Source organism: Lactuca sativa, chromosome 6, assembly GCF_002870075.4.
Source record: "Lactuca sativa cultivar Salinas chromosome 6, Lsat_Salinas_v11, whole genome shotgun sequence".
NCBI lineage: Eukaryota > Viridiplantae > Streptophyta > Magnoliopsida > Asterales > Asteraceae > Lactuca > Lactuca sativa.
Genome location: NC_056628.2, coordinates 163,422,956 through 163,434,981, shown reverse-complemented (window position 1 = coordinate 163,434,981; position 12,026 = coordinate 163,422,956). Strand labels below are relative to the sequence as shown.

At 34.2% G+C, this 12,026-nt stretch overlaps 2 protein-coding genes across 2 annotated transcripts; both read right to left on the bottom strand.

Annotated features, from left to right (window-relative positions):
• Positions 1 to 2,336: 2,336 nt before the first annotated feature.
• LOC111891606 (glycine-rich cell wall structural protein 2-like) lies at positions 2,337 to 2,855 on the bottom strand. The gene is made up of 2 exons (XM_023887666.1): positions 2,625 to 2,855; positions 2,337 to 2,570 (listed from the first exon to the last, which is right to left on the bottom strand). Exons 1-2 carry the CDS (start codon positions 2,853 to 2,855, stop codon positions 2,337 to 2,339), a joined length of 465 nt encoding a protein of 154 aa, XP_023743434.1.
• Positions 2,856 to 9,912: 7,057 nt separating this feature from the next.
• LOC111891616 (probable aquaporin TIP-type RB7-5A) lies at positions 9,913 to 11,150 on the bottom strand. The gene is made up of 3 exons (XM_023887679.3): positions 10,960 to 11,150; positions 10,615 to 10,865; positions 9,913 to 10,526 (listed from the first exon to the last, which is right to left on the bottom strand). The coding sequence occupies exons 1-3, from the start codon at positions 11,084 to 11,086 to the stop codon at positions 10,152 to 10,154; spliced, it is 753 nt and encodes a 250-aa protein (XP_023743447.1). The 5' UTR covers positions 11,087 to 11,150; the 3' UTR covers positions 9,913 to 10,151.
• Between the last annotated feature and the right edge of the window lie 876 nt (positions 11,151 to 12,026).

Below are 12,026 nucleotides of genomic sequence, written 5' to 3'. Positions count from 1 at the left end.
CACACACTATATATATATATATATATATATATATATATATATATATATATATATATATATATATATCCGGTTTTTCCGGTTTTTGGGACCGGTCCAACCGGTCGGACCAGTTGAACCATCGAACCGGTAAGATAGCCGGTTCGATGTCCGGTCCGGTTTTCAAAACCTTGGTTTTAGACCTGTTGCAACACCAAAATCACTCCCAAACACATTTTGGTCATATCTCAAATAAATATAGTTGATCAGGCTATATTCATCCTCGATATGATTACATAACTATCTAGGTTTAACTGTAGTGTCCAACATCTAAATACTTTTATGTAGTTCTCACTGTGATATTGTTTCTTGTATGTATGCATGTTAGTATACTTCTTATAAAATACTTAGATTTTAAAAGTATACTTTTTGTTAGAGCATTTCATCCTCATTGTATTTATAGTTGTATATCTTTTGTGGTTTAATATACGTAGTTCACTATAATCAATGCTCTGATACCAATCTGTCACACCCCCAAACCGGAACGACGTAAATGTTCGGGGGCGGATGACGTCATATTCAGTATCACAACAATTGCATAAAAGTAATCAAAGTACAACAACCATTACATTGATAAAGTATTGTTTTACATTTGTGTTCAAATCAATATATACTTGACACTAAAATGTATAGCAAAAACTAAAAGACGCGACACTATGAAGCTCCGTCTTCTCAAAACCTGTGAGTACCTAATTACTGATTTCCTGAGAATACAAGTAGTTTTGAAAAGAGTGTGAACAATTAAGTTGGTGAGTTCATAAGCATGTTTCTAATTATCATCTGTCATTTGTTCCTTGAAACTGTAAGTATGTTCTCCCATAAAATCCTATATTTTTTGTTGTAAATGTGTTGTAGTCTTAATACCCTAAGACCAAAAAAGTGTAGACGTTGTTGTACTCTAAAATAGTGTGATGTTGTTTTAATTCATATAAAACCATAAAAGGAATGTTTCCTGAAAATATAAGTTTCTCTGTATTAATAAATTAGTATACTATAGTTGTACTTGTATGAAATTTTGTGAGTGTATGTTTCTGGATCCACCAGCGGTACTGTAAAATACTGTATTGCAGTTTCATTATTTAATAAAACCATGTGAAGTTGTTTAATTATTCATATACTAATCGAATTGTTCAATACCAAATTATGAATTATCATAACCATGCTTGATGTCCTAAGTTGGCTTGAACACGACGTTCTTCAGGAGTCTCAATCGACACGACATTTGTCACCTCGGGCCTGCCAGCCTAACCGTAGCAAACAGTTAAGGTGCGTGATTGTCAGTCCCGTATAGATCTATACATAAGTGTCACACTCTCCCTTCAGGAGACTCTGGTTATAATTTCAGGGCTTTCATTGGTACTTAGATAAGTACGTGACGTATGTCTCACAAAGCTATATTGACGGTTACGTGTAGAATAATGAAAAGTCTTTTTTGGAATAAATAACTGTATGTACCTCATAAACTATATTTATTACAGTTTATATGTTTGTTTTCCGTGTTGTATTCTGAACTTGGTAATATAATGCATATGATCCATAAACTATACCCATTGGGATCGAATAACCTGTTATATAATAGTATGTTATTATGCTATAGAGATCTGTTAGATCGGTATCCTAGTATATAGGATGTTAGTATGTAGTAGTGATCAGTAGATCTGTCTGATTGTTTGTTGACTGGTTATATGTTTATCTATTATGTATATGTCGACATGTTACGTTTCATTGGGTTGAAGTGGTCATGCTTTGTGTTGAAGGCCAAGATACCCGAGGCGGTCCAAATAAACTATAGGGCCTGCAAGGCGGTCAGTTAGGCCGAAGGCCTAGAGAGCGCTCTGGATAGGCTGTAGTCCCTGAGAGGCGGTCCAGTCATGCTGAAGGCTCGGAGAGCGGTCCATATAGGCTGTAGACCCTGCGAGGCGGTCCAGTCAGGCAGAAGGCTCATTTATGCATGTTGTAGTTTGTTATGTTTATGTGGTAGTACTTTAGGGGGACTCACTAAGCTTTGGCTTACATTATTAGTTTATTGTTTCAGGTAATTCTGATGATCGCAGAAAGGCGAAGGTATGACCATACACATCCTGCTCTGTTTTATGGCTTTATGATTTTGGGAAAATCTGATATTGATGAACACTTTGGAAATAATTATTTTGTAAACATTTTACGATTATGAGTTGCTTTGAAAAGTTTAAAATTGTTGTGATTTTTGATTTGTAACATGGAAAACTTTCCTTCTCATCAAGGAAGGTGGAAAATTACAAAAATACCCCTGTTAATTATTAGAAAACGAACACCCACCACTAGTGATACCGACCACCAATTGTCACCGCCAATGCTACCATTACAATCACCCCACTACTATCACCTCCGCCGCTACCATCTCCACATCCACTGCCACTACCACCACAACTACTGCTGCTGTCACCACCATTACAACCACCGACGACACATCCACCGCCATGAATACCACCATCGGCACCACCTTCACTTCCGCCATCACCTCCACCACTATCATCACTCACCACCAACAACCACTGCCACCACCACCACTACCATCGTCGTCGCCACCATGACCATCGCCTACCAACATTACCATTGCCACCACCACTACCACCTCCACCGCCACCACCACCATTATCGTTACCTTCACCACCAATACCATCACCCACCGCTGCTACCGCTACCGACACCACCTTCCCTGCCACCAATATCACCGTCGTAGCCACCATCACTGTCGCCATCAACACCACCACTATCGCCACCACCACTACCATTATTGTTGCGGCCACCACAACCACAACCGTCGCCACCACCACCATTACCATCACCCAACACCACTAACACCACCGCTACCGCCAACACCACCACCAACGCTACCGCCGCCACCGCCGAGATTTTACTATTTTTATAATTTATATAATGAATATAAGCTTTAAAATAAAGTAAAATTAAACACAATCGACAAAAAATGTAATTTTGTCCTTTTTAATGGATTCAAAATCCATTTTCTGTGAACCAACAAATCTAGAGTTAATTCAAACTTCATTTCCTCCCAACCAAATAGGATATGTAATTAGATTCAAATTCCTGACAAATTTTCTTTTGTATTTTCAATTCCAATTCTTTCAGAAACATTTTGTGAACCAAACAACACTTTATGATATTTGCGTAAAAGAAAACTTAGGGATTTTTCCAACCAAGTGTGTAACTTAGGACTTTTTGGTATCTACCGGTCCTTTTGTGAAACAAATTTATATACACAAATAATATTGGTATATCTATAAAAACAATTTATTTAATGTTTAACATACAAATATCATACTATAAGTATGTAATAGGTACTATATGTACTTTATATGTATAAAATATCTTTTCACTTATTAAATGTAGAAAACATTATTATGTATAAAGAATATATTATTATGTATTTGTGTATGCATAAAATCATATTCGATATTTTAGAAAACATAAAATACATACAAAAGACAATATATATATATATATATATATATATATATATATATATATATATATATATATATATATATATATATATATATATATATATATATATATATATATATATATATATATATATATAAAAGGAAGGGTTATATGGAAAAAAAATCCCTAAAAATCATAAAAATTTATTGACATCACAAATCTTTTTTTTTTGAATTTAAATACAAAAAAAATCACAGGTTTTTTTTTGAAATTCGCTGAAAAAAAAATCGATTTTTTTTTTCAAAAATTTTTTCAGCGAAAATACATAAAAAGCTGCGAAAATTCATAATATAAAACCAAAAAAAAAAAAGATTTGTGATGTCTAAATATTTTTTTATGCATTTTTATGATTTTTAGGGGTTTCTTGTTTTCCATATAACCTAAACATATATATATATATATATATATATATATATATATATATATATATATATATATATATATATATATATATATATATATATATCAAATACGATTTTTATACATATAAAAATACATTTTTATACATAAACTTTTTTTACATATAGTAAAAAATTTATTTTATACGTACTTTCGTACAATACATATTCTATGATTATATTATGCTATTTGTATGTGTAATTATTAAATAAGCTCTTGTTATAGATATACAAATATCATTTGTTTAAAAAAAATCCGTTTAATAAAAGAAAGGGCAAATACAAAAAAAGTCTTAAGTTTTATACAAATGCTTGGAAAAAACCCTAAGTTTTATTTTACTAAAAAACCATAAGTTTTCAGAAAATTTGACCGGAATTGGACAAAATTTAGCAATAAAGTTTGGTTACTGGATCTCCACTCTAAAACCTCTTCGGTTCTAAAATACCAAAACCAAACCAAAATTTATACTGATTGTTAAAATGCACGTAACTCATTCATATGAAGTTAGAATTAATTAATTTTTTTCCAACATGTAATTTAAGGTTTATACTTTATTTTAGACAATACAAACATATATTTTGGTTAGATATTAAATTAGATATAGACCCCGAAAAGACATAATACCAATGTTGTGTATTTTGTATTTCTAGCATCTTTTTGTTTTTGTTTTTTTTGTTTTTTTTTTTTTTAATGTCTCATGTTTTTTTAAATGGGCATAAATTGCTAATATGAAGTCATAATTGCTTATATTTTTTTTTCTAGAATGTAATTTGGTGTGTACTTCATTTTATTTTACACTGGTACAAAACGTATTTTTTGGTGCAATGAGTTTTTTTTTGTTGATGTGGTGGTTGTCTAAAACCGCACCATTAAAACACTTTTGCATCAATAGATTAATCAACCGCACTAACAAATGCATTTTTTGCTGCTGTTTTCTTAAAACGCACTAATAAATTTATTTTTTGATGCTGTTTTCCAAAATCACACTAATAAATGTATTTTTTGATGTCATTTTCCAAAACCGTAGTATTAATAAATGCATTTTTGATGCGGTTTTTCAAAACCACACTAATAAATGTATTTTTTGGTACGGTTTTCCAATAATCACACCAATAAATGTGTTATTTCATTCAAAATTTTCATTGGGTGCAAGATCCTTTAAATTTTTAGGGATCCCTCATATTTATTTTATTCTAGTTTTTGTTTCCCTTCCACTTATTTCGTCTCCTACATTCCTCCCTTCCAAAGAGACACCTTCTTCTTCATGCCCATAATCTATGATCTTTGTAACTTTTTTCTTTTCCGCGTGCTATTCAGTTTCTACCTTTATTAATTGACAAAACTGCAAGAATGGTACCTGTGGTATGTCAAAACTAGCAAGTTTGGTCCAAAAGCGTTTGGGCTTGCAAAGATGGTCCAATAGTTTGGTTTTGTTGCAATTTTGGTCCAATTTGTTTTGAACTTTTTTGTATTGACGATTTTACCCTTTATTATTTTATTTTTCATTTTTTGTTTTATTACAACAATTAAAAAACTATTAAAAATAAAACAAAAATAAAATACCTCTTTCTCTCTTTCTCTCTCTCTCAATTGGTTTCAAATCGTTCTTTACTTCTCATTCGTCTACAATGGCTTAAGCTTTCCAAATTTCTTCCCCTTCACCAACATCCTTCCACCGCCACCAGAGAAGACAACTTACCACCACCGGAGAAGACAACTTATTGCCTAGCAATCAGTCGCGGTGGTGATTTCGGTTTCCAGAGGCAAAGACGAAGATGGCGCTGGTGGATTCCAGTTTCCGGTAACGTTTGGAGTTCACCATGTACAGGATCAACGGGGTACGAGGTCGAGTTGTAACATATCTGTTCGTCGTGTCTCCTTCTCCCTCAACCATCATCTTTTTCGAGTAGTGGTGGTTGTTCGTATATATTTTGCACCATGTGCAAACCCACCAAAGATCCAACCTTTGTTCATAACTGCACAACCCTTGTATTTCTCTATTGCAAAAATTGATTCCAACATCATCTCTGTGATACACGGCCATCACCCTAATCTCCAATCGGTAATGTGATTTTTTGGGATTTGATGTAGGGTTTTTCTTGTTTTTTCCATTTGAAATCGGGTCTTTTGGGTTTTATGAAGGATTTTTATAACCATGGTTTTGATTTCTTTTCCTGGTTTGATACAGGCTGTTATCGAGGACTAAAATCAAGTCTTTTATTTGGGAATTGATGTTGTTTCTTAGAAAAATGGTTTGGGTTTCTTTTTCCAGTTTGATCGTTATTTTTCTTGGTATTAAGTGATAGTTGGAATCTAAATTTCGTTCAATCTATTTTTATTTTCAAGGTTTGATTCAAGTTTGATTTTGGTTTGCTTTTAATTTAAATTTTAGGGTTTCCTTTTGAATTAGTGTCATTAGATTTGGTATCCGTGATTATTAGCGGTGTTGTTGGCCGACGGTCGGAGTTTGTTTCAAGGGTGGTGATGTTGGACTGTAGATTAAAGGGGAATGAAGTTGGATGGTGGCCAACAAGAGAGAGAGAGAGAGAGAGAGAGAGAGAGAGAAGTATTTTATTTTATTTTTATTTTTAATAGTTTTTTAATTATTGTAATAAAAAATAAAATAACAAAAGGTAAAATCATCAATACAAAAAAGTTCAAATCAAATTGGACCATACTTGCAACAAAACCAAACTATTGGACCATCTTTGCAAGCCAAAATGCTTTTGGACCAAACTTGCTAGTTTTGACACACCACAAGTGTAACGCCCGCAGATCCGGGCTAGTCAATTTAGAGGCTATAGGGGTCGAAAATGAATTTTCGACAAAAGATTATTTATAATAAATAATCTTAACCAAGTTGTATAATATTTCACAAGGTTTCCGTACATATAAAGAACGCTAAAATCCGAGTTATAACGAAGAAGTTATGGCCCGTCGAAGTTTTTCGGCAAAACCGGTACGGCACCGGGAGGCGTAAAAAAGTGAATTTACGATAGAAGACTTTTTAGCCTTAGTAGTCTAAACCAAAGTCATATAGTATGTTAAAACGAGAAAATCCATAAAAAGAACGCCCAAATCTGACTTCGTATGAGGCAGTTATGATTTTTCAAAGTTTCGGCTTAGCAGTGTACAGTCCGAAACTCGAATTTTAGTTCGAGCGGTTTTGGCTTACGCGACCTAAATAAGAGTTGAAGATCTCATTAATAGGAACTCAACGGTAAAAAGATAGACGAAAACGGAGTCCGTATGAAGGAGTTACGAATTCTTTGCGGTCATTTAACATTCTAAACGCCTCCTACTGTTAAATTTAAGATCGATCGAGAACTAGCCGACGGAGTCTAAACGAAAGTTGTAGATCTTGATTTTACCTACACGTGGATATAAAGAACGTCGAAAACGGAGCTCGTATGCGAGAGTTATGATTTTTCTAAGTTTGAAGGCTGATATGCGATAGGGGTGACGTGGCACCACCAGAATTGGACACGTGGCACCACCAGAAGGTTGCCACGTGCACCAACTCGGCGAGTAGGTCCTCCTACTCAACGAGTAGGTCAGTCAGCACCCCTATAAATAGAGGTGCCGGGTTCCATTCATTCTTACACCTTCAAACCCTTATTTCTCACTCTAGAACTTCTATCTAAGCCTCCCTAACCCCCCTAAAATCCTAGGTAAACTCCCTAGCACCCGAAGGAAGCCCCGAGGCTCCCGGAGTCCCGAGAAAAGAGCCTTTCGGCTCGGGAACGCTGCTCCAGCAAAGCCCGGTTTTGCGAAAAACCCGTTGTAAGTGAGCTATGCCTACCCTATCTTTAGTATAACTTATGTTTTAATATAGTAACATTGTTAGGAACTTATAATGAGTATTTGGGCTATTATTATGAGTTATATTGAGTGTTATTTAACGCTTATATAATAATAATAGTCAAACTATTAGTTTGTCGCGGTTATCGTTAGACTAAACCCTAGTGGTATTGATACTAGGTTTTATCGAAGGAAATTGTTTTTAGAGTATCGAAGCGCTGTCCGAGTGCTGAGTCACCACCTACTCAGGTGAGTGCATAGTTACTTTCAGCTTACACATAGATATGAAGTATTTAATATATATTACGTGTTGTGAGTGCATAGTTACTTTCAGCTTACACATAGATATGAAGTATTTTATATAAATTACATGCTATGTGTGCATATTACCAGAATACTTCCTATCTATGCTGGATGAACATTTTTATACATGTTTTCAATGATTTAAACTGTATACTTATTTTATATCTACGAAAATGTTGGGGTAAAACATGGGTAGATGTATTAGTTGCTGTGTGATAAAATGAAATAATGAGAGGCCTCGTTATAGATGTTATTGATGATCCAGTCATCTAGCGGAGTATAGATGACGACCACGGACTATTCTACACAGTCCAGTGGAACACTAGCAGGCTCGCAACCTGTAGGTGTTTATTCGAACTGTGTGTTTATTTGAACTGTGTGCTCACCAGGTGTACTCCATCCCCTACATGGTTGCCTTTAGGATATTTATTGCTAAGGAATTCCCCTAGCAGTAGTGTCCATCCCGATGATAGTCCTTAGACTAGGTCCCTTGTGTTAGATGTTTTAGGGACGTAATGTGAGGATAACGGGAATGGGTAATTGGGTTGATTGTTTGATGTTTAAAAATAATAATTATATTATTGTGGGTTGAAAACCCTATGTGCTCACCAGGTTTCCCAACCTGACCCACTCAGTTTATTTATGTCACAGGTGTTGTTATGAAGTCACATTACACTGAGAGATTAAAGAGATGTAGATCACTAGTGTAAATAAAAGTAAGTTCTGTTTATGCTTATGTTTTTGTATTGATGATGACATCCCAAACGTTTTGAAATGAATAAAATACGTTCCTTCGAAAATGTTTTAATAACGTATTTATCATGTTTTTCTGGGAACAAATTCCGCAACATTTTATGAAAAGAAGTACTCTGATTTTTACAAAGAATAAACAAAATCGGTCTTTTCTGGCCGTGAAAATGGGGATGTCACAACAGGGATCATTCTTACAGTTTTGTCTTATTAATTTCACATGTTCTAAAACTTGTTTGTGCTGCACGTTAGACAAATATTTATGATCTTAAAGGCAATGAAATATCATTACCACTTTCTCAATGCTTTAAAATCACGATTTCATGCTCCATTATAAGATTAACATCTAACAAAATTTAAAACTTATTTATTCTAGTCTGTTTATCATATGTTAATCAAAAGGCATAATCATCGTCATCTTCTATCCACAGGCTCAACCCGAGACACTCAAAATAGTTCACGCCACAATTACTAATCGGTTGTCGATTAATGAGAGCACAAACGTCCCTGCAACCAAATATGCCGATTTTGGTGTTGATTCTCTTGACAGTGTAAGTTTTGTTTTTGATTTGAAACGAATCAAAACTCAAACCACTAGTCATCGATCATTATAATAGCTTAATACATATCATTGAATAGGTTAGACATTGAATCAACTTTAAACATATTAATGTTGTGATTTTTCCGTTTCGGCATTTTGTTTATTTAGAATCTGTCTCGTTTTTTAAAATACGCATAACTCAGACATATAAGGTCAGAATTACTTATTTTTTTTACAGAATGTAAATTAATGTTTGTACATCATTTTAGAATGTAAAAAGTCATATTTTTGTTAAAATATTAGATAATCTACAGGCCGGGAAGACAACATAGCTTCTACAACATATCTAGTTTAAAAAAAATAATTGAAAAATCAGGACCGGAACCGAAGCTGACATTGACACCGGCGGTCCGGTTCTAAAGTTCATCCGTATACTCTAGGGTTGTCATTGTTATTCTTTCCTTTTTGTTATATTTCAAATATGTTCAAAAATATTTAATTATTAATTGCGATAGTACGTTATTTAAAGAAATAAATAGCGACAGAAGAATTTGTAAACCAACAACTACAAGTGCATATTATGGGAACTTCTTTTTTATTCACATTTCGAAATTGCAAGCATGAAATTTTTCCAAAGAAACCAAGAAAAACCGAGTACAAGTTCAAGATTACATAAGATTATTTTACAATTCTTAGTTTTACCCTGCCCTCCACAATTCTTGAATGGCCCTCACAATAAGGATGTTACATCCTCGACCTTTAAGCAAAAGTACATGAAATACAAACCCAAAAGAAAGTGAGTAGAACAAGAATATACTTAAGCATAGTCTCCTGAGGCTGGAAGTGCCTCGTACGATCCAATGAAAACATCACCATAGATTAATCCAGCCAACCCACCACCAATAAGTGGGCCGACCCAGTAAATCCAGTTTTGTGAGAAGTCTCCACTAACAACAGCCGGGCCGAATGACCGAGCTGGGTTCATTGAGCCACCACTGAAAGCTCCAGCAGCCAAAATGTTGGCTCCAACAATAAAGCCGATTGCGATGGGTGCAATGGTTCCGAGTGATCCTTTTTTAGGGTCAGCAGCGGTGGCATAGACAGTGTAGACTAGAGCAAAAGTTATGATAATCTCAAACACAACTCCTTGAATACTGCTCATGCCACTAGCAACTCCGTGGGTTGGAACGGCCTGTCAAATTCCAAATAAGTAAATACAAATCCAATGTTTTGAATCAGAGCTTGTTTTAGCACCGAAGATATGATATATGAAAACTCACCAAGCCACCGGTGACAAATTGTAGGAGGAAACATGCAACGACGGATCCAAGAAGTTGGGCAATCCAATAAAATAGACCGGTTATGATGGTGATGTTACCACCAATAGCCAATCCGAAGGTGACAGCTGGATTCAAATGGCCTCCGGAGATGTTGGCTGCTATTGAAACCCCAACAAAGAGTGCAAATGCATGGGCTATTGCCACTGCAACTAATCCTGCGGGGTCTAGTGCTGCATCTGCTGTGAGCTTACCTGAAAAGTTTATAAAACTCCATTATACGTTAGATTGTAATGAAAAGAATGCATGTTTTCATTTTATATGGTTTAAGAAAGAAATGTATCATACCATAAGCAATAGCTGACCCGACACCCGCAAACACGAAAAGAAGGGTAGCAATGAACTCAGCCAAGTAAGACTTGACTGAACCTGCGCTAAAAGAGTCACCAATGCTACCGATTGTCAACTTCACCATTTTTAGAGCTCTTTGAAGCTAAAAGTCAAAGGATGAGATGGGTGACTTGGTAAAGTGTGATTTGTGAATGGTTTCAAGAGTGTGTTATATAGCGCTTAAATTCAGAATATTAAAATAATATAATTATTTAAGTTTTAAAGCGAGGCTGATTAAACATTTAAACATGTGGCTAAGAAGGGTCCTATGTATAGAGAATTTGTGCTGGCACCGACCGTGGGTCCATGATGGCCCGGTCCTAGCCATTGATTGGTGCCGCCACCACCGGCCATGATTTTTAAAATGTTTGTTTGTTAATGAATGGGAAGTGGAGGCATCATTTGAAACTAAACTTGTATTTACGTAGTAGTAAGTGGATTATTTAAGATTATCATAACAAAAATTGGAAAAGCGATAAATAGATAATGTTTTAAAGTAGTTTTAAATCGAAACGAATAATTTCTTGTCCTTACCAATAAGGGTTGAATAAGAAGCTTGTTTATTTTGTCGATACAGAAGTAATGTGTTATATATAGTATAAAGCTATGTTATTTATGAAAACATTTTAAATTTTGGATAAAACAGTTCTACAAATTGTATAAATCAAAAAAAAATATATATTTTTTTAACAACTTTGATTTATTTTTAACTGATATTTTTTTAAGAGAAATCAAATATCTTCCTATTTTTTGTTCCTAAAAACCTTCCTACCAATTAAATGATGACATGTGTTATATTTAATGTTCATTTAATGATATCTAAATATAATAAAATGACACATGTAATCATTTAATTTGATAGGAGGATTTGTAAGAACAAAAGTAGGAGGATATTTAATTTCTCTTTTTTTATTTAATCGGTTTGACATAAAAATAAAATATATATTATTTAGAGTTAAACATATCAAACGCTTTAAATTAATAACTTAACTTAATAATAATAATTCAATTTTGTTGAATAAATC